The sequence below is a fragment of the Pristis pectinata genome, chromosome 38 (genome assembly GCF_009764475.1).
Source record: "Pristis pectinata isolate sPriPec2 chromosome 38, sPriPec2.1.pri, whole genome shotgun sequence".
In the NCBI taxonomy this organism is placed as follows: Eukaryota; Metazoa; Chordata; class Chondrichthyes; order Rhinopristiformes; family Pristidae; genus Pristis; species Pristis pectinata.
In genome coordinates, this window is record NC_067441.1 from 7,324,708 (window position 1) to 7,347,823 (window position 23,116).

General features: G+C 48.8%; 1 protein-coding gene across 3 annotated transcripts in view; it reads right to left on the reverse strand.

The window, feature by feature from the left end:
• Nucleotides 1–590: 590 nt before the first annotated feature.
• syvn1 (synovial apoptosis inhibitor 1, synoviolin) overlaps nt 591–23,116 on the reverse strand; it is a 51,898-nt gene continuing 29,372 nt past the window's right edge. For all 3 annotated transcript variants that reach the window (XM_052045099.1, XM_052045100.1, XM_052045097.1), the window contains exons 9-16: nt 21,373–21,438; nt 19,542–19,658; nt 15,458–15,597; nt 13,355–13,516; nt 9,616–9,762; nt 7,934–8,120; nt 6,445–6,605; nt 591–3,726 (exon numbers count right to left, since the gene is read on the reverse strand). In XM_052045099.1, coding sequence (XP_051901059.1) covers nt 3,575–3,726; nt 6,445–6,605; nt 7,934–8,120; nt 9,616–9,762; nt 13,355–13,516; nt 15,458–15,597; nt 19,542–19,658; nt 21,373–21,438 — 1,132 coding nt within the window. In that variant the 3' untranslated portion in view covers nt 591–3,574. The remainder of the gene's footprint in view (nt 3,727–6,444; nt 6,606–7,933; nt 8,121–9,615; nt 9,763–13,354; nt 13,517–15,457; nt 15,598–19,541; nt 19,659–21,372; nt 21,439–23,116) is intronic.

Genomic DNA, 23,116 nt, shown 5'->3' on the forward strand with positions numbered 1-23,116 from the left:
TGGGATCCCGGGCACTTTGCAACCTTCTGCGATGAACATTGAATGTTCCATTAGACTTACATGATGTGAAATTTGTTTTATGGCAGTACAGTGCAAAGGCAAAGTTACTATAAATTAAATAAATAGTGCAAGGAATAACGAGGCATGTTCAATGGACCATTCAGAAAGCCGTTTCTGAATTGTTGGCTCCTGTACCTCTTTCCCGCTGGTAGTAACGAGAAGAGGGCAGGGTTCTGTGCCTGAGAACTGGCTATAACCCAAGCTGTTCACAAGTTAGAATTGAACAAAAGCAGCGAGGGAGAGGAGCACAGAAACAGGAGTGCGCAGGTAGAGGGAGAGTGACCGCCGGTCAGCCTCACTGACTCAACGAGCAAGTCTGCAGTTCTCGCACCCGTGTCACCCTCAGAAGGAAAATTACTTAGAGGACATCCATAGGTGTGAGTGACTGCAATAGTCCATCTGCAGCACCAAAAAGGAGACCATTCAAACCCATCATGCCTATGCTAGCAAACAAGAGGTAAAAAAAGATGAGCAGTGAAGAATTAACTCTTAATGAGAATCACACCCTTGGTTAGAAACAACACAGGCAAGACAGAACCAGCAGATTTTATTGTGCACTATGTACAATTCCAGCTATTAAAATTTTTATACAATATATACAAATTAAATAATCAACCACAAAACCCTCACCCCTACAGAGCTCTTAGACGTAAATGCAAGGAATCTATGCAGAAATCCCAACCTTGAAATGGCAGGGGGGGGGGGGAGGTTATTTCTGTGTCAGTCCATGCCCTACCCCCCCAGCCACACACCTTCCCTCTCCGCCCCCCCCCCCCCCCAAGTTGAAGGGCAATCTGGATTTAATCATCTGGAAGTGATGATGCAGAAGCACAAACTGCTCCCTGCTTAAAACCAGCAGGCAGCCCAGAACCACTATCCTTCATTCACTGCCAAAGTATGTGGCTTGAAGGGTGGGGGACAAAACCAAAGTGTCTTTTCCTCAGGAGTCAGTGTTCTCTTTTGTGTGAGACAGCAGGGCAGGCATCAACAGGGAGAGGATTAAAACCAACTGTGGATCCAAATGAGCAGCAGTTATTCATTAATCCCATTGACCTATCCCCAAGCATTCAGGCACCTCAAGAATACTCCAGCAGAATGAGAGACTGGTGGCACAGAACTGCTGATTCCAACCCTAGGCGTTTCCTGAATGCATGCGAGGACCCCTACACAGGGTAAAATTATTTGGTGTCCGTGTGGGTGATGACATGGGCTCGGCTTGGTGCAGGGAAAACAGACTTGTTTCAATATTGCCACAGATCTCATGTACTACAGCAAACTGTCAATTGCCACAGTAATTAATGTAAATCTTACCCAATCTGTGTTAATTTGCTCTCTGTTCCTCCCCCCATTTGTTCCTCCACATTACAAAAAAAAGCTGCACTCGCACAGGAAGGAAGGGTTTTCCTCAACAGCAGGCTAAGCAGATGTTTGTGGGGTCAAGGATTAACATGCAAATTCAATCTCCTCTGCAGGGAGCAGGAAAGCTTGTCCATACTCCGGAAGTCCATGAAGTGAAGCAAAACATCTCCCCAGACTGTCAACCACCACCTCCAGTCCCCTACACCAGCAAAACTTGAGTGGTAAGCCTCCCTCGTTGCTGGTACAAGCAAGACTGCTCCGAGTCAATAGATAACTATCAAGTAACCCTGAGGGGGCGGTGGGGGAAGGCAATGAAGAAGCAAACCTCAACATCCTGCCATGAAGTCAGTCAATTAAGCAGACTGTGGGAGGGAACTCAAATCTCAAAGTGCCCTGATTCAGTTGGTACCTATTGTTTGGGGAGGGAGCTGGGGGTGGTAATAAGGTGCATACTTTTGTTTAAGTGTTTAGTGAGGCAGTAGTTCCAACAATTCAAAAACATTAACACTTGAAAAATTCATGAGAGGGAGGGTGGGGGAGAGAGAGAGGAAGGAACACACACACACACACACACACTCCCCCTCTCAGATTCTGGTGTACAAAGTATCTCTTCAAAAGAACCCGGGTCCACAAGGAATGAAACATCCCTTTCCCTCCACCCACAATAGCGACCACTTGCCAATCAAATTCCTTTATGCCACACTCACTGACCCTGCTAGTTTCCAACACAAGACACACGCAGAACAAAATCTGTCATCGCCCTGGCCTGACTAGAAAAGGAATGCTTGCTGGGTGATCCTCAGGAGTGGGCAGTGAAAACCAGGTATCCCTGCAAACCCACACCCCCCACCGCCCCCCCCCCCCCCCCCCCCCCCCCCAAGCACCTTGCCCCACACTAAACACATACTATCAAAGGCAAATAATCTACCTTCAAAGTCAAATTTCTTCTACAAAAGGTTTAAACCAAAAAATAAACTGCTTGAAGCAAAAGAAAATTGAAATCAATTTAATCAACCAGTGATCTAAATCCCAAAGTCTGGAGCTGGTTTCATTCTGAGCCAGGAATCATTTCCATTTCATTATCTATGGGCAAATACCTGAACTGTTCACAGTCCCACTCTGGCCCCATTTCATCTCGCAAAATCCTTATCCAAGATTTTTCTTTGATAAGATTATCTGAAGTGCAGGAGAAAGTATTCCCACATCTCCCGTTTTCTCCCCACCGAACTCAAATAAAAATAAAAAGGCATCTACACATTTGTGACAGATTATTCCTCTGACATGGTCATACCAAGGACCCATTTGGAAAATATTTCTGGACCACCAGCTCTATGATTTCAACCAAGGACATTACATTTGTAAAGTGAGGATATTATGAATGACTGATATAGGAGAGGCCTGCGTAAGGATATTTATTGCAGTTTGATCTCACAGCATGCCAAAGCTTGCTGTCAAAAGCAGTTCCAGTGGGTTGCACTGCCAGATTCAGTCAGGCTATACACTGAAGGTCTGGGTTACCAGTAAGCGAGCAATTATAGCAGTTCTGGTCAGGGAGGTTTGGTGGGGGGGTGGGTGGGATGTTGGTGGGGAAGGAAAAAAAAACAGGACGTCACCACCAGATCCGAAAGGGCTGAAGTCTGTTCCAGCTCTTCATGCTGGAACAACGCTGCTGGATTCACACACAGGCCCTGTGTGGATGGGGAGAACCTGCTGGCTTCGAGTGAGAAAGTTAGCGCCGAGAACAGTGTCAAAAATCAAAAAGAAAAATCAGTCGCTTCAGAAAAAGCGAAGCCTCGCTGCGCTTCAGTATGGACGCGAAGCCACGCATGTGGAAAGGACCGGACAGGTGGCAGCTGGTGTACGTTTTCCCTTTACTGGAGACTCTTGATGCTTTCAAACCTGCTGCGGTGGACAGGCCAGTGACAAAACGTGGATCTTGGTAAATCACAGAATCAATGGCACTTGCTGCAAATGCAGTAGGTCAAGGGTTGGTGGGGCGGGGCGGGGGGTGTGGGGTTGGTGAGGAAGAAAACCAGAGGAGCAAACCTCCCCCCTCCTAGCTCAGCTGATTTTCTTGCGCTCACCACCCCCCCCCCCCCCCAACAAATATCACCACCCCTGACCAGCCTCAAGCCGTGCAGTCCAATCCGAGTGGTTAGTGCTGGGTGTCGGACTGCTCAAGCTTCCGTAGTCTCCGTCGGCGCAGCTCAGCGGCATCCGGCTCTCCAAGGGGGTCTTCCCCGTCTTCCAGGAGGTTGTCGGAGTTCGGCGCGGTGTAGCCCACTGCGCCTTCCAGATCGCTCTGCCCTACAAGCAGCAGACACTGGTCACGTTGGCACATAGAACAGTACAGCACAATACAGGCCCTTTGGCCCACAATGTTGTGCCGACCTTTAAACCTTGCCTAAGACTATCTAACCCCTTCCTCCCACATATCCCTCTATTTAAATTCCTCCATATGCTTATCTTACAATCTCCTGAATTTGACCAATGTATCTGCCTCCACCACCGCCCCAGGGAGCGCATTCCATGTCCCAACCACTCTCAAGGATAACTCCCCTGAACTTCCCACCCATTACTTAAAGCCATGCCCTCTCGTGTTGAGCATTGGTGCCCTGGGAAAGAGGCATTTGCTGTCTATCTATCCCTCTTAATATTTTGTACACCTCTATCATGTCTCCTCTCATCCTCCTTCTCTCCAGAGAGTAAAGCCCTAGATCCCTTAGTCTCTCCTCATAATGCATACTCTAAACCAGGCAGCATCCTGGTAAATCTCCTCTGCACCCTTTCCAACACTTCCACATCCTTCCTATAATGAGGCGACCAGAACTGGACACTGTGGTCTAACCAGAATTTTGTAGAGCTGCATCATTACCTTGCAGCTCTTAAACGCGATCCCTCAACTTATGAAAGCTAACATCCTATAAGATTTCTCAACTACCCTATCCACCAGTGAGGCAACTTTCAGGGATCTGTGGATATGAACCCCCAGATCCCTCTGTTCCTCCACACTACCCAGAATCCTGCCATTAACCTTGTACTCTGCCTTGGAGTTTGTCCTTCCAAAGTGTACCACCTAACACTTCTCTGGATTGAACTCCATCTACCACTTCTCAACCTAGCTCTGTATCCTATCAATGTCCCTCTGCAATCTTCGACAATCCTTCACACTATCCACAACACCACCAACCTTTGTCATCTGCACGACGCCCCTGGTGACGCAACAGTGCGGGAACAGGGGTGGGTGGGGAATCCCTGCCCTCTCCCTCCCCACAAGCTACACACTAAAACACTGAAGGAGCCCACTGCAACATCGCAGGGTTATTCCACCGACTCGGAGCAGTGTCTGCATTCGTGGAGGGAAATGGACTGTCAATATTTTGGGGGTCAAGAATCTTCATCTGGACTGAGACACAGCCAGTATAGAGGTGAGGGGGAAGGGCTGGAGCAAGGGCTGGCAGGTGATGGGTGGACCCAGGTGAGGGGGGGGGGGGGGGGAACCAGTGGGAGGAGTGTGTGGGTGATGGGTTGATGGGGGCCAGGGTGGATCAGGAGGAGAGAGGGGAAGGGATCGAAGGGGGGGGGGGGGGGGGGGGGGTGGGGTGGGGGAAGCAGTTTACCTGAAGTTGGAGAATTCACCGCTCATGCTGCCAGGTTGTACACTACACAGGCAGAATCTGAAGTCCACCTTCCTCTCCTATTGGATTCCATCTTCTTCAGCCTTTTGTCACTTCCATCCATCATCTCCTGGCTTCCGAGATCATTCCCACTCCCCCCTCCCACCCCTCCATCTGCCTAGCCACCTGGATCCACCAATCACCCGCCAGCTCTTACTCCAGCCCTTACCCCCCCCCACCTCTTTATACTGACCATCTCCCCTCTTTCAGTCCAGATAAAAGGGTCTCAGCCCGAGGTGTCGACTGTCCATTTCCCTCCACGGATACTGCCCGACCTGCCGAGTTCCTCCTGTGTTTGTGCTGCTCCAGATTCCAGCATCTGCAGGCTTGTGTCTCCTGTATAACCTCATCTCCCTCCCACCCGCTATACTGAATAGCCAAATATATGGATATTAAAGGCATGGGGTTGGAATGGGATCATGGTGCTGAGGTAAACCAAGCCCATGATCCTATCGAGCGATAGCAGGCAAGAGGGGCTGAACAGTCTGCCCAGTATGCTATTCATTTGCACCTTAAGCCACTAACTCCTCACTGCTCCCAGCAACTGTGCTTGGGACGAAGAATTCCCCAAACCTGCCCATTCCCAGATGTGCACCCTTGGAAGTGCAGCGGGGGGAAGATCGCACAGGTGAGATGAGATGGGGAGGGGTGGGCAAAAGCTGTGGTAGAGCACAGGAGCTGGCATGGAGTAGATGGGCAGAATGGCCCATTCTTGTTACAGAAGTGCCATTGCACACCTTGGGATTGACTTTCCCCTTCCTCTGGGAGGACAGAATTCCCATTGGCAAGCTCCGTGCTCCCAGGTACAACCTACTTTCACTACTTTTGTTAGATACACTCAGAACACTACAGCACAGTACAGGCCCTTCAGCCCACAATGTTGTCCCGATTTTATCCTGCTCCAAGATCTCTCTAACCTCTCCCTCCCACATAGCCCCCCATTTCTCTATCATTCATGTATCTAAGTCTCTTAAATGTCCCTAATGTATCTGCCCCCACAACCTCTGCAGGCAGTGTGTTCCACACACCCATCTCTGTAAAAACTTACCCGACATCCCCCTTATACCTTCCTCCAATCACCTTAAAATTATGTCCCCTTGTGTTTCAGTGCATCTGTTTCAAGGACACTAGCTACATGCTAAAGAAATTCAAGCGATTGACAAGCTGTCCCATCAGCATCTGTAAACCTCACAGAGGAGCCCCATCCGAGATTTTCCCCGGAGTTCCTCATCACTTGGTTCTATATCAGAGGAATATACCCTCCTGAAAACATCGAGCTTTGGAAAGGACACTGCTCAGTTTTTAAACATTTATACTTCAGTGACCCTGCACCTGCAGAAAGTTTTACCTATTTCTTCAGGCGTTAGGGTTGGTAGTGTAGAGGTGTTGTCAGCCACTGGAGCAGGAGGAGAGGGAGACTCTGCTGGGGAATCCACCGGTGATGCAGATGCCAGTTCTGCCGACTCTGTGCTTGGTGCTGTACTCTCAGTTGTCGTTGGCCTAGGGGGGCTAGAGAGAAAGGCAGCAGGATTAGCCCTGTACAAAAAAAATAAAAACGGCTCCCCCCACCCCTCCTCGACTCACAAACCAAAGCAGTCCCTGGTCATATCTGCCTCAGGCAAAAATGTAGAGGAATACCACTAACCTGGAAGCTGCCCTCCAGCCTCACGCTATCCCCGACTTGGAAATATAATCACCGTTCCTTCACAGTCGCTGGGTCAAAACCCTCTCTAACAAGCATTGTGGGTATACCCACACCTCAAGGACTGAAGCAGTTCGAGAAGGCAGTTCTGGTCACCTAACTATAGGAAGGACATCAGTAGGATTGAAAGAGTGCAGAGGAGATTTACTAGAATGTTGCCGGATCTTCAGGAGTTGAATTACAGGGAAAGATTGAACAGGTTAGGACTTTATTCCTTGGAGTGTAGACGAATGAGGGGAGATTTGATAGAGGTTTACAAAATTATGAGGGGTATAGACAGTTAATGTGAGTAGGCTCTTTCCACCTAGATTAGGAGAGATAAGTACGAGAGGACATGGCTTTAGGGTGAAAGGTTTAGGGGGAACTTCTTCACTCAGAGGGGTGGGAGTGTGGAACAGGCTGCCATCTGATGTGGTAAATGCAGGCTCACTCAGGTTTTAAGAATAAATTGGATAGATACATGGACGGGAGAGGTCTGGAGGGTTATGGACTGGGTGCAGGTCAATGGGACTAGCGGAATAACATTTTGGCACAGACGAAGGGCCGAATGGCCTGTTTTCTGTGCTGTAGTGTTCTATGGTTCCAAGACAGCTCACCACCACCTTCAAGGTGAATCAGGGATGGGCAATTAAATGCTGGCTCACATCCCTTGAATGAACAGAAGAGCTGTGGGCTAGCAGACTGGGAGGTGGGGCAGGGATGTACAAGCCAGCCCTGTTGTTACTCATGGGGAAAGGAATTAAAGGGACCATCTCCAAGTATTGGAATATGGGTGGCAAATCTCTGGAATTCCCTATAGCAGAGGGTTGTGGAAACTGGGCCACTAGAGGCAAATTTAAGGAGGTAGATACAGTTTTGAAGAATCAGGGAATTGAGGGGAACTGGTACAGCTATTGAGGGCCTGGAGTAGATTATACACGTCACAAGGTGGGAGAGTACGAGTGGCCTTCTCCTGCTCCTATCTGTTAGTACGAGAGACTGCACACTTGGAGGTATGAGCCAAGGAACGTGGATGACTAACCCTCCTGCTTGCCATTGGCTTTAAGGTAAATGGCCCGGACCTGCTCTGTGGCTGGTGAACTCTCACCGAAAGAGCCAAAGGGGGATCTGAAGCCACCACCACCAGTCAGCCTACCTGAGAGTCGCAACAACCGAGAGGTACTGGTGAATCTGGACCATGGCCGCATCCAGCAGCGTGTGAATGTTCTGGAGACACTGGAGCCGGGCTTCCAGGTTCTGGCGCTCCTGCCCTTCCATCGCCCGGAGCTCCTCTTCCGTCAGTCCGGCAAAACCCGATGGTGGCATCGGCATTGGAGGCATCGCTGAGAGGGAACACAGGACAGCAACAGTTCCAGTCAGGGCTTCGTATTGCGAAAACTGTGCCCAGTCTCTCCAGGGATACGATTCTGGGAATCTTAGGTTGGATGGGGAATCATTTCCCGGCTTCTGACATCATTCCCACTCTTCCTGTCACCTCTGCTCCCCCCCCCGGATCCACCGATCACCTGCTAGCTCTTGCTCCACCCCTTTTATACCAGCTAGCTCCCCTCCACTCTAGACCAGATGAAGGGTCTCGACCCCAACGTCAACTGTGCCCATTTCTCTCCACAGACGCTGCCTGACCCGCTGAGTTCCTCCAGCACCGTGTGTTGCCGGGGAATCATTTGTTCAGTTGGCCGTTGCCAGAAATAAGCCGGATTTCCAAGTGTTCCAGAGAGGATGTCCGCCTTCCAGCTGGCGGGTACAACTGATTGATGTGCTACCCACTACCCCTAAATTCTGCCAGTGGTTTGACACCAGATCCCCAAAACAGGTACTCTATTCTGAGCTCTGTCCCAGGGCATGGGATTCAAGGGAGTGTTCAAAGCATCCTTGGAGTAATGCAACACCCCTCACCCAATCCCTGGGAATCTCTGGCCTGTGACTGTTTAAAGAGGAGGAATATTCTGGATGGTGAACCTTGCAGCCATGTCAGGAGCACAGAGGCCCTGTGTTAAGTGGAGGAAGGCACAGACCACCTCATAAACCACCTACGTGCCCACCATGGTGTGGTACAACTCAAATGCACAGGAACACAAGCTGCAGAGAGTTGCTCAGCCCAATACATCACAGGCACATCCCTCCCCACCACTGGCAGTATCTACAGAAGGCACTGCCTCAAGACTGTAACATCTAAAGATCACCCCCATCTGGGCCGTGCCATCTTCTCGCAGCTCCCATCGGGCAGGAGGTACAGAAGCCTGAAGTCCCACACCACCAGGTTCAGGAACAGTTACTTCCCTTCAACCATTCGGTGCTTGAACCGACCTGCACAACCCTAATCACTACCCAGGTATGACCACCTTGCACTCCAATGGACCTTGTTTTATTTGTTCTGATTGTTCTTTGTAAAAATTGTGTATAATTTGTTTAATTTTTGTTTTCCTTGTGGATATTGTGTACCTGATGCTATGTGCCTGTGATGCTGCTGCAGGTTAAGTTTTTCATTGCACCTGTGTATACGTGTACCTGTGCTTATGACAAACTTGACTTTGCCCAGCTGACCCGAGAGAGGCTGTGGATTCCACAATGGCCTCATCAGCCACCTCAGAATCCACAAACTCAGTGAAAGCAAGTCATCCTTGTTCCCAAGGTACTACCTTTGGTGTACATAAAAAAAACTGCATGTAAAAACCCAATCCCTCAACCCTTCAGATAATAAGGCCTCTTTGGAGGAAAGTTGGACCTTTAAGACAGTGCATTGAATGTCTTCCGATGCCAACTGTAGGAATGAAGGACAAACCTCTGCAAACAAGCACACCCAGTGCTCACTCTTACCAAACGGAGGCGGCGGCATTCCCACCCAAGGAGCCGATGGGAACGGAGGGAAGGAGAAAGGAAATCCTGGGATTGATCCAGCAGGCGGTGGCTCCAAACTGGTCCCTGCCATTGGTTCACTGGTTCGTGATGAGTCGCCATTGGCAGCTGGAATTTAAAAGGCATCACACAGGCAGCAATTAGTGGGAATATGCCAGCGATTAAACAGAGGCATGGAGGACAGGCTTGCTGGGATCAGAGTACCTAGTTCCATTTCAGTTCCCTTATTACACCATGCCTGCAAAGCACCAACGTCCTGGCCTCGAGTTTGTCACTTCACATTACAGACCAACAACAGGGAAAGTGGTTACCCGTTGATAGTGGCACCAACGTTACACCTCGGGCCAGAATGTTTCCGTTTCTTCCCACCTTGCTGCAAAACCTGGGCAGGGTTTCCACGCCAGCTCTGCTCCAGACTGACACTTCACAAGCACCTATACTGTTTACGTGTCACATCCTGCTTGCCTGCATCAAAGACTAAGGCAGGTGCAGGACGTATCCCAGTACATGAACTCACACACGGTCACTTACTACACTGCAGCTGTGCCCAAATTGGTTGCTGCATTTCCTCTGCATTTCTGAAGTTACTCGCTGGCTACAAAGAGGGAGAGAGGCATGTAGATGCTATGGCCCAGAAAGCACACTGGTGCCTCTGCTGTCTCATCCAGCCAAGGAAATTCAACAGTTTTTATAGATGCATCACAAAGCATCCCATCTGATGCATCACTGCTCGGTAGGGCAACTGCCCTGCCCAAGGCCACAAGAAATTGCAGAGCTGTGGATGCAGCCCAGACCATCATGAAAACCATCCTCCCCTCTCCACTGACTCACTCTACACTTCTGCTGCCCTAGGAAAGCAGCCAACGTAATCAAAGACCCCCTCCCCTCCTGGAGATTCACTCTTCTCCCCTCAGGCATAAGAAACACAAGCTTGAGCACACATACCACCAGGCTCAAGGACAACTTCTATCCCACTGTTGTAAGACTCTTGAATGGACCTCTTACAATAAAGATGAATTCCTGATCTCAATCTACCTCATGGCCCTTGCGCAGTCTAACTTGCACTGCACTCTCTGTAACCATAACACGACATTCTGCATTATCATCATTTTTGTTTTACTATCTCAATGTACTTGTTTGGAATGATCTGTACAGATGGCATGCAAAACAAAGCTTCTCACTATCTCCACACATGTGACAATAATAAACTAGTTACTAATTACCAAGATGCCATACAGTCTTTGTACCGACAAATTGCTCATCTTTGGGTACAAGGACCAGGACCCCACCCACCCGGGTCACTCTCTCTTCTCTCCTCTCCCATCAGGTAGAAGATACAGGAGCCTGAGGGCACGTACCACCAGGCTCAAGGACAGCTTCTACCCCACTGTGATAAGACTATTGAACAGTTCCCTTATACGATGAGATGGACTCTGACCTTACGATCTACCTTGTTGTGACCTTGCACCTTATTGCACTGCACTTTCTCTGTAGCTGTGACACTTTACTCTGTACTGTTATTGTTTTTACCTGTACTACATCAATGCACTCTGTACTAACTCAATGTAACTGCACTGTGTAATGAATTGACCTGTACGATCGGTAAGCAAGACAAGTTTTTCACTGTACCTCGGTACAAGTGACAATAAACCAATACTAAATTTTCTTCATTGAAACTATGCTCCTGCCTTCAAGTTAACCTTCAGATCCCTTCCCTTAGTTCTCACATTATTCACTCCAGCCTCACTTCTAATCGATTTAAAACATCTTTTAAACAAAGGAGCAACAGACAAAACAGTGAAGGAACTCAGCAGGTCGGGCAGCATCAGTGGAGGGAAATGGACAGTCAACGTTTTGGGTCGAGACCCTTCATCTGGACTGCTTAGAAAAAGAATGAAGTGCTGGACGTGGAGGCTGGTGGGGTGAAAGACAAGGACCAGGGGAACTCTGTCCCTGTTTTGCTTGTGAGCAGGTGAGTGTAAGAGCAGAAGTGTGGAAAATAGAAGTGGGCGAGGGCTTGATCAACGAACAAGTGGGGGTGGTGGGGGCAAGGAGTGCCCCACTTTCCGAAAGAGAACATCTCGGATGACCTGGAGTGGAAGGCCTCATCTTGAGAGCAGATGCAGCAGAGACTGAGAAACAGATAAAAGGAGTGGTGTCCTTACAAGAAACAGGGTGGGAGGAGGTGTAGTCTAGGTAGCTGGAAGGTCCAGATACCTAGACCATTCATGTGTCGAGATGAAGGGTCTCGACCCCAAAACGCTGACTGTCCATTTCCCTCCACAGATGGTGCCTGACCTGCTGAGCTCTTCCAGCGTTTAGTTTGTTGTTTCCGATTCCAGCATCTGCCATCTCGTGTCTCCATTTTAAGTGAAGGAGTTTTTGTCTCACCACTGGTGCACGTTTTTGAGTAACTCTTTGGCTTTGCTGCCGTCTTTTCCCATTTATTGCGATGTCTGGCACTTTTTGCTTCCATTTGTACGTTGGAGAGACTGGGATTGATGGAGATAGGAAGCCAGGGCCCCAGTGCCTGGGCTATTGCCTGGCTCAGTGACATGTTAGAGGGTGTCATCCCTCTGTGACGTCACAAGGCTGCCAGGACCCTGGCTGCAACAGTACAGCAAGAAACACCCTCCAGGCTGCCACTGGAGTGTGCATTCACTACAGGTTTCCTCTTGCTTCAGGGGAATAAGCCAGGGAACCTACACCTGCTCCATCCCCTACCCAGTACCATGCTGTAGGATGAGATGTTATATCAATGCCTAGCCTCCCTTCTCAAGAATCTCATGGGAGAAACATCACAAAAAGATAGAGCCCTTTGCCTAATAGAATTTGCCTAGAAGGTACACCAACCCATAGATCGAGTGGACAGTCAGAGACTTTTCCCCAGGGTGAAATTGGCTAACACGAGGGGGCGTAATTTTTAAAGGTGAGTGGTGGGTGCGTGGAACACATTGCCGGCAGAGGTTGTGGGGGTAGATATATTAAATAAATTTCTTTAGCCAGAGGGTCGTGGATTTATGGAATTCGTTGCCACATACAGCTGTGGAGGCCCGATCATTGGGGGTGTTTAAGGAGGAGATTGATAGGTATTTAATTAGTCAAGGTATCAAGGGATATGGGGAAAAGACCGGGAATTAGGGCTAGATGGGAATAGTTTAGCTCATGGTGAGCTAGCGGAGCAGAATCGATGGCCTGAATGGCCTACTTCTGCTCCTTGTTCGTGATCAGGGACATAAGAGACTCTTAGATAGCCACATGAATGATAGGGAAATGGAGGGCTATATGGGAGGGAAGGGCTAGATAGATATTAGAGCAGGATAAAATGTCGGCACAACATTGTGGGCTGAAGGGCCTTACCGTGCTGTTATGTTCTATGTTAACTCACTGGTGGCCCCACTTCCTGTGACCCCATTAAACTCATTAGAGCAAACTTTTCCTGCTCTCCCTTTAAACTCATTGGGCTCGCTGGAAAAATTACACTACTGTGTAACATCTTAGAATGCAAATTAAAAGTGTGAAATGTGGTGTTAACAGTAGTAACAGCTGATAGTCAGGAAAATCTGCTAGTCAGGCACCACACCAAATTCCCGAGGGTGCCAGATTAACAGGTTTTCACTTTGGTAGTTCAGCACTTTGTTTAAACAATGTTTATCTTCGTCTTCAAACCTGGCCTCAGTGCCTGGAGGCGAGCACCTACCGTTAGTCTGGGCATCTGACCCAGAGGGAGCTGAAGCATTTGGCTGCGGTGTGTTGGGAGCTGCACCTGGAGCCTGAGGGAAGAAGTTCTGGCCCAAGTGGCCCATGGGTGGCCAGAAGGGGAACAGTCCTGGCGGGAAGGGTGGCATCATCCCCGGAGGTACTGGAAGCAGAAGGGAAATGGGATGAGTACGCAACCAACCCAACTCTCCTGTTCCCTCACATAACCATCTCCAACTGTGCCCACCCCATTGTCCCAGGTCCCCCTTGGCTCACTCTGGTAACTGACCCATCGAGATGTTGGCCTCAGGAGCTGAAGGCTATTACTTGCAAACCACTGTAGAATCGAGCCCAGGCAGGCATTCCCAGCACATGGTTGGTGGAAGAGAAAATCTGTGCCTCAACCCACAGAGAAAGGGCAAGGAAGTCTTCCCTGGTGTCCTGGATGGTGATTAACCCTTAGTGCATCACATTGCACTTGTGGGGTTTGAACTCCTCAAGGACATCACTGCACTCCTTGTTTGTGGGAGCTCCTGACGCTTTCTACAAGAGGACACTACTTTTGGATCTGTCAAGGTTGCAGGCAGAGTGCAAAAAGGGGCAAGAACAATAGGGTTGTAGTAGTGGGGGGGGGGGGGGGGGGAGGAGAGAAAGAGGAGGGGTTTTAAACTTTCTCAACATCAACTGGGACTGCCTTAGTGCAAGGGGCTTAGATGGGGTGGAATTTGTTTAGTGGGTCCAAGAAAATTTCTTCTTTGAGACAATGTGTAGAGTCCAACCAGAGATGAGGCAGAACTCACCTTCAGAAATAAAACTGGGCAGGTAGTTGAAGTGTTAGTGGGGGAGAGAGGGGTGGGGGGTACACTTTGGGAACAGTGACCTGTAAGCTTCAAGGTGGTTATGGAAAAGGGACAAGGTTTGTCCTCGAGTTCAGGTCTTGAGCTGGTTGAGTGGGAAGAAGGTGCTGGTTTCATTAACACAGGAGGGGACCTTGAAAAAGGGAGGTAACTATGATTGATGTATGGACGTTGAGGTATTTGACAAAGTCCCATGCGGTAGGCTGGTCCAGAAGGTTAAGGCACATGGGATCTGATGTGAGCTGGTTAATTGGATCCAAAATTGGCTTGGTGAGTAGCGGTGGAAGGTTGCCCAAGCTGACAGCAGGATATCGATCAGACGGAAAGCTGCACAGTGCATTGGCAGATGAAATTTAATCCCAACAAGTGCAAGGTGATGTATTTAGAGAAGCCAAAAAGGCAGAAGACATTAAAGGGTTGGGCACTAAAGAATGCTGATGGACAGAGAGACCTAGGGGTTTAAGATCATATTTCCTGGAAAGTGGCAGAGGTGGATAGGGTGGTGGAGGGATCCTTGCCTTCATAGGTCGGGACACAATACAGGAGTAGGGATGGTAGGTGCAACTTTAGAAAACACTGGTCAGACCACATGGTCCAGTCAGGAGTCTTTTACCCAGGGTAAGGGAGTCCAAAGCTAGAGGGGCACACAAAGTGCTGGAGGAACTCATTGGGTCAGAGGGAAATGGTCTCGACCTGAAATGTCAACTGCCCCTTTATCTGGTCCCTATGAAGGGTCTCGACTTGAAATGTTGACTGCTCATTTCCCTCCACAGATGCTGCCTGACCCCGAGTTCTTCCAGCATTGTGCACTGCTGCAGATTCCAGGATCTGCAGTCTCCATAAAGCTGGAGGGCACAGGTTTGAGAGAGAAAACTGAAGGAAATTTGAAACCAGAGTACCTGGGGGAATCCCACACAGTCACAGGGAGAACGTGGAAACTCTACACACAGAGCGGAGGTTGGGATTGAACTGGGGTTGCTGGAACTGTGAGGAAGTGGCTCTATCCGTGGCGTCATTGTTACTTGTTGGAGGTCACTTCCCAGTTGAGGTTGTGTGTGGGGGAGTTCCAGACTTCAGCAGAGGGTGGCTCGACTCTAAGAGAGGTTCTGCCCTGTTGTTCTGGACTCCCCCCACCACAGTCCTGTCCTTCCACCTGACTTAACCACCCCAATGACAGCCCCCACCCCCCCCCCCCACCCCCGAGGGAGCTCAGCCTGCATGAGCCGTGGGCCCAGACTGGCACTCACTGTTTGGCTGCTGGGGTACTAAGGGCGTCTGCGGCTGCGGCTGCTGCGGTGGGGGTGTCGGTGCGGGCAGCGTGGTGCGCAGGACATCCATGCGACATGTCGGGCACGTCTGCTGGCGTTGGAACCAGGAGCGGAGGCAGCTGCAGGGCAAACAGAGAGAGGTTACAACCAAGGCGGTGTCACCTAGCCGGGTGCCCAAACACGAACCTCAGTGCAGCGAGAACGTTGCGATTTTATTTTGGAGGGTGGGTTAATAAGGGTAGGAGGTATACCACAAATGGGAGAGCCTTGGGAAGTTTGGAGGAACAAAAGGGATCTTGGTGTACATGCAAAGATCTGGTCTTTGCATGTCAACACTGGTCTTCATTAGCTGCAGCATACAATACAGGAGCAGAGAGGTCTTGGTACAACTTTACAGTGGAGCAACGCACCATGCTGGAGGAATTCAGCAGGTCAGGCAGCATCTATGGAGGAAAATGGACAGTCCATGTTTTCAGGTCGAGACCCTTCTTCTGGACTGGAAAGAAAAAAGGGGAGGTGGCCTCCCTCCACCTTTTAAATACTGGCCATCTGCCATGCAAATAGCTTTGGCCCGAGACTACAAAACTCAAGCTCTAGTGGGGGCTTGAGGAAAAGGGGCAAAGTAGTAAAATGAGGGCCACACACGACGTAGACGATATGGCTGTAGATGGATCAGGATAGGCCAAGGTTACTTGCTCCATCTTTAGGCTTCCAGCCAGCTTGGGTGACAAATATTGGGGGAATGGGGAGGGGTTAAGAGAAATAATGGAAGACAGAGGACCCGAGGGGCAACTTCCCCTCTCTTCCCCCAATACAGGGTGGTGGGTATATGGAACGAGCTGCCAGAGCCAGTGGTAGATGTGGGTACAGTTATGACATTTGGACAATTACATGGATAGGAAGGGTTTAAGAGGGATATGGGCTAAACAGGCAAGTGGGACCAGCTCAGTTAGGCAACTTGGTTGGTACTTGATCTATAACTCTAAAAGGAGAGGGTAAAGGCTGCTTGGTGTGTGGGAGAGACAGTAATCAGTTGTTGGATTGGTACTACATGTGATCAGTTTGTCTGCTGTGTGTGGAAGATGGTCAAAGTGGGCAGAGGGGAAGCCAGGGAGAGAAAGGTTCAGAACAACAGTGCATTGTAATCCAATGCTATAATTATACTATTTTATATATGCACTAAAGCAATGGTGTTCTTCAGAACTGTAGTCACTGCAGTAATGTAGGAAACTCAACAATATGTATAGTGAGATACCACAGGCAGCAGTATACCATAACTGGATCATCCATCAGCATTGGGCACTACAGTGATGCAACTTGGAGAGCTGCTGCCTTACAGCTCCAGTGACCCAGGTTCAATCTTGACCTCGGGAGCTGCCTGTGTGGAGTTTGCATGCTCTCCCTATGACCCTGTGGGTTTCCCCCCACCCCCCTGCTTCTGTTTTCTCCCACATCCCAAAGATGCAGGTCTTTGGGTTAACTGGCCAAATTGGGTAAATTGTGAGGGGTAGAATCTGGGGTGGGGGGGGAAGAAGAAACAGTTGATGGGAGTGTGAGGGGCAGGAGGGGATAAACAACAGGATTAACGTAGGATTAGTGTAAATGCGTAGTTGATAGTGAGCACAAACTCGATGGGCCAAAAGGTCTGTTTCCTTGCTCTCTCTCTCTCTCTCTGACTAACCACCAGCAAAACCCTAAGTCAGTACAGTTTAGCAACACTGACCACTTTGCACTAAAATTGATATTTTCCTGTGTTCACTTGTAAAAACTGTGTACAATTTTAACTTGTTTTCTTTTGCTGCTTATCTGTGCCTGTGATACTGCTGCAAGTTTTTCATTGCATCTGCGCACACGTGGACTTGTGCACATGACAATAAACTCCACTTTGACTATCCCCTGACCTTTGATGTGTTGGCTTGATGCTCCATTTAATCTGATGCCCCTTGACATTGCTTCACTAGAGCAGTAACCTAGTTCACCAGTTAACCTCTCTGGAGTGGGCACGCAATCCTCTGATCACTTGACTAAGGCAAGTGCATCAAGGGCAGGCTGCTATTTGGTGGTCTCTGGGAAATGGAGGAGCTGCTGACTCAATGGATTGCTCCACCAGGAGCCAGCACCAGTCTCAACAGGCTGACTAGCCTCATCCTGTGCCATGACAATTCTACGATTCTCAGCTTCATGCCATAAAACCGTAAGATATGGGAGCAGAATTAGGCCATTCAGCCCATCAAGTCTGCTCCACCATTCAATCATGGCGGATTGTTTTTAAAATCTCAACCTTATTCTCCCACCTTCTCCCCACAACCCTTAACCCTACTTACCAATCCAGAACCTATCAATCTCTGCCTTAAATATACAAATGATTTCGCCTCCATGGCAACAAATTCCACAGATTCACCACCCTCTAGCTGAAGAAATTCCTCCTCACCTCAGTTTTAAAAGGGCATCCCTTTATTCTGAGGCTATGCCCTCGGATCCTAGTAGTTTCACCCCCAACAGGTTAAGGAGCAGAAAACAACCTGGCCACAGGTACATGTCCACTGGTCAACCGACCAACATCTCAATACGGACCAACATTGGGAAAGCCATAGCACTTTTCCCCCCATGGTAAATACCTCATTACCTACACTAAAAGAAGATTATGTCCAGAAAGCACTGGATGGCTGCTATGCTCTGTTGAACTCAGACCCAATCTGGAACAAAGAGGTGGGAAGGAAGCTATCTGACCTTCCATAGCATTGTCCAGCACTGAAACAGGCCTTGCACCCCTCCGAGCCCGTGCCTACTATTTACACTAAAACCACATTAATCCCAGTTTTATCCTCTCTATATTCCCATCATACCCACCCCCCCACAGATTCTACCCCTCACCCATGCACTAGAGGGGCAAATTACAGCAGTTGATTAACTCACTGACCTGCACGTCATTGGGACGTGGGAGGAAACTGGAAGCACCCGGGGGGGGGGGGGGGGGGGGGGGGGGGTGGGGGGAACCCACAGTCACAGGGAGAACATGCAAACTCCACACACAGACAGTGCCGGAGGTGGGAATTTAACCCGGGTCTCCGGTGCTGCGAGGCAGCAGCTCTACCTGCTACACCACTGTGCTGCCCTTGTGGTCTGTTGCTTCTGTACCTCAATTCCACTTGCTGTAAGACCCTCCCCACATCCCTTCAATTCTCCCAGTACTCAATAATCCAAACGCAGCTTTGAATATATTCAAAGACAGGATTTCTAGAATTCCAATGGCTCACAACCCTCCTGGTGATGCAGTTTTGCTTGACCTCAGTCATAAATGGTTGATTAAATCAGCCCCAGACTGTGTGGCCTCAATGTGGTTACCCCAAGGATTTCATGCAGCATTAAGTTGTAAAAGATAGTTGGGAGTGCAAGGGTTAACGGCTGGCAATGTAAGGGTTAATGGTATGCAGCCGGTCTCCTGATAGTCAGCTATTCCCATGGTAAGAAGTTACCTCAGCCATGGGGTGACTATAGTTAGGACTGGATTTGGGGCCAGGTGTGGGTAAGAAAGATAGTTATTTTAGACATATTTTGTTTTGCTAAAGCTTGCAGTAAGCAATTGCTGTAGGAAGCGCAACTTCCCACAAAGGTTTCTCACAAAGTCGGTATAAAAGATACACACTAACCGAGGCATCTTCGAGTGGGATCAGAACAGAGCTCGGGCTACACTGTTTACTCTTTCTCTGTAACCCCTCACTCCCGCTAGCATTAAACTAATAAAGCATTAATCGTATGTTCTTTGGCTCTGCTGTTGTCTGATTATTACAGAGCGCGGGCCGACTTTCACAAAGTCACTTTGGTACAGTCAGGCCTCTGGGACAAAAAGTTAAAGAAAATGGCAGTAACATTTACCTGGACAGGCCAAAGTCTCCCAGAGGAACGGTGCGCCATTTAATCAGGGCTTTTAAAATCGAAAAGGCTAGGATCAAAAAGGAGCCAATTGCAGGTGTCTGAGGTTTGTGTAGGTCCTGGCACAGTGTGAATACCAACTTGATGCAGCTCGTAGCTACACCCAGTGGGAAAGGTAGCCTGCACTCACCTAGTGTGGAAGATGTGGTTGCAGGGGAGTCGCTTGGCCCCGGTCACCATCTCCTCCCGGCAGATAATGCAGACGTTGTCCGTCAGCTGTAGCTCCTCTGGGCTGGCATCAGGGTATCTGAAGGAGAGGACAGGTTATACAGATTCCCCGAAAAAGAAAATCACAACACAAAACTGCAGCCACTGGAAATCCAAAACAAAAATACTCAACATATCAGGAAAAGAGAAACAGACATTTCCAAATACCTGGAAATGAAAAGGAGTAAAATGCTGGAAACACCAAGTCAGGCAGCGTCTGCTACTGAAAACCAACTTGTACTTCTCTTTCCTGGTTCGGACAAAGGGTTTCAGCCCCAATATGTTAACTGAGTTCACGTTTCCATGGATGGTGCCTGACTAGTCCACCATTTTCTGTTCACAGTTCAAGTCCACAGCTCCCTGGAAGTAGCTGCACAAGTAGATGGGGTGGTAAAGCCAGCATACGGTACGCTTGCCTTTATTAGTCGAGGCATTGAGTTCAAGAGTCAGGAAGTTATGTTGCAGGTTTATAAAACTCTAGTTAGGCTGCATCTGGAATATTGCATTCAATTCTGGTCGTCCCATTACAGGAAGAGTGTGGAGGCTTTGGAGAGGGTGCAGAAGAGGTTCATCAGGATGCTGCCAGGATTAGAGGGCATTTGCTACAGGGAGAGGTCAGACAAACTAGGATTGTTTTCTCTGGCATGTCAGAGGCTGAGGGGAGACCTGATAGACGTTTATAAAATTCTGAAAAGGCACAGATAGAATTGAAAGCAGGTATCATTTTAGAAAAAAAAGGAGGGCAGGAAGAAGTTCAAAGGAAATGCACAGTTATCTGGAAATGCATTGCCAGGGATACTGGTGGAGGCAGATACAATAGAGGCGTTTAAGAGGCTTTTAGATAGGCACATGACCATACAGAGAATGCAGGGATATAGATCATGAAAGGCAGAAGGGATTAGGTGTCATTAACTTAAAGAGTTCAGCTCAACTTAGTGGGCCAAAGGGCCTGTTCCTGTGCTGTACTGTACTGTTTTATGTTCTACAATAATTTCCCTCCACAGAGGGAGGTGTTACACCAGGTCTAGCACTGAACACGGAGCAACCAGAACATTCACCCCAGAACAAGCACACATTCCCTTCCCTACACTTTCACAGCTACCATTGGGCAGAGGGTACAGAAGCCCGAAGTCCCACACCACCAGGTTCAAGAACAACTACTTCCCTTCAATCATTCTGTTCTTGAAACAGCCAACAAAACCCTAATCACTAGTTTAGCAACACTATGACCACTTTACACTAAAATACTTTGTTTTAATTGCGTTCTTCTCGTAAAAATTGTGTATAATTTGTGTTTTTCTTGTGAATGCTGCTTATCTGATGCTATGCACCTGTGATGCTGCTGCAAGTAAGTTTTGCATTGCACCTGTGCACACATGGACGTGCACGTGACAATAAACTTGACTTTGACCAATCACACACGCAGCAACCCATCCCAGCAGCAAATGTAGACGTCCCCACATTGCAGGCAGAGTGCCTTTTGATGGTTGATTTGGTGCAAAGTGGTGGTGGTAGGGGGCCAGTGAAACCTGGCGTTATCTGTGGGGTTTGGAGTGCAAACAAAACATTCCTGCATTGCACCTTCTTTAAGCGCCTGACAGGTTCCACAGATCTCAAGCAGTCCCATCCCAACGGGCTGCAAGGTGCTACAAGACAACCCTAACATCGACGGCAAATACAATGTCCAGCGTCAACCACCCCCGCCCACCTGCTGGTAGGACCGAGGAGAAAACGGCCAGCAGCCCAGTACTCACAGGGTGTTCATGTTGCGAATAGCTCGTCTTGACATAATGGCATCTGTCACTGCCTTCTTGAATTGCCTAAAGGGAGACATTGGGAGAGCGTCAAGTCCAATCAGCGAGCAGCCAACACCAGCCCTGTTGCATTAGCACCACACTGCAAAGGCTCATCTATAAGTAGCTGGAGACAGAGGGATGAGGAATATTCAGAAAAGCCACTCAGCTTGATGTTTTAACGTTTCTAAGGCTAGTTTAATGGACAGGCCTGGTCCTAGCAGCAGTTCCTGAAGACAGGAATTCATTTGCCATATTTGGCCAGGCTTTTCTAACACATTCTTGGCTTGCGTACGAGGGAAAACAGCATCTGTTTAAGCAATCCTTTCCTGCGGTCGGTCTCTCGCAGAACTGTTTTATCAGCTCTTCTGAACTAGCCCATCATTCAACCACCTGTGTTCCTTCAAAGTAGCAGTGGAAGCAACAGAGAGAAATCTGGGCCACTGATCCAGAGATGAGAGTTTGAATCCCACCAGTGGCTGGGACTTTAAATTCAAATAAATCTGTGACTAAAGTCAGTCTCAGTAAAAGGTGCATGTGAAATTAGAAAACTTACATAAAAACTCATCTGATTTATAGTTTTCCTTCAGGGAAAGAAATCTGTCAAAATGACCCCATGTGGCTTAAAACACGACTCCAAGTGGTCGACTTAACTACACTTCAGGGGTAGTTAAAACACTGGCATTCCTATCCTGTGACTGGATGAATTAAAAAGGTAAAATGCCCTACACAACTCACCCTCCCTAGGTAACCCTACCTGCATTCTTTAGACATCAGTGCAGCACCACCAGACATGCTGTTCTTTGAATCATCAAATCTTACAGCCTACAGAGAGGCCATCCGACCCATCATGTCAGTGACAGCGCTCTCCCAGAGCAACCCTATAAATTCCACACACCAGCCCTTTTCTCTGTAGTCTTACAAAATTTCTCTCTCCAAGCGAGTTTGTCAACTGCTGCCGTAGATGTTCAAAGTTCCCATGACATTAGGGACAGGGAAGCAAGGTGGTTTCTCAGTCACCCAGCCAATATTCCTCAAGCCATCAAAAAACAGATCAGTAGGCTATTTGGCTTGCTTGCGATCTGTACAATGCTGCAGTCAACGGCTGTAGTCCGAGCCTCCCCAACAGAGCTTGCACTTTAAAGCAACGTAGGGAGGTGGCATAGCCGCTACCTCAGCCCTGGCAACCAGAATTCTATCCCAACCTCTGGTGCCATCTGTGTGGAGTTTGCACGTTCTCTCCCCATGACCACGTGGGTTTCCCCACGGGTGCTCCGGTTTCTTCCCACACCCCTCAGACGCAAGAGCTGGTAGGTTCATTGGCCTGTGAAGATCCTGGGGAGAGTTGATGGGAAGGTGGGGAGAGTTGATGGGAAGGTGGGGAGAATAAAGTCAGGATTAGTACACGCAGGTGCTAATTGGGCAGCATGGACCTGATGGAACAAAGATCCTCCTTCCACACTGTACGAATCTAATGGAGGGGCTGTGTAACGAGGATGGATTAAGCATTCAAGGCCCACACTCTAGTTTAAAATACACTGAAAATTCTTATGCACTTGACAATAGACATAGGGATAACTTTCCCCCGGAACCAAGCACCACACTCAAGTAGTTGTCCATCCTAGAAAGAGGGAAATTTCTTCACCTAGAAGTGCAGTGGTTAGTGTAACGCTTTACAGCGCCAGCGACCCAGGTTCAATTCCAG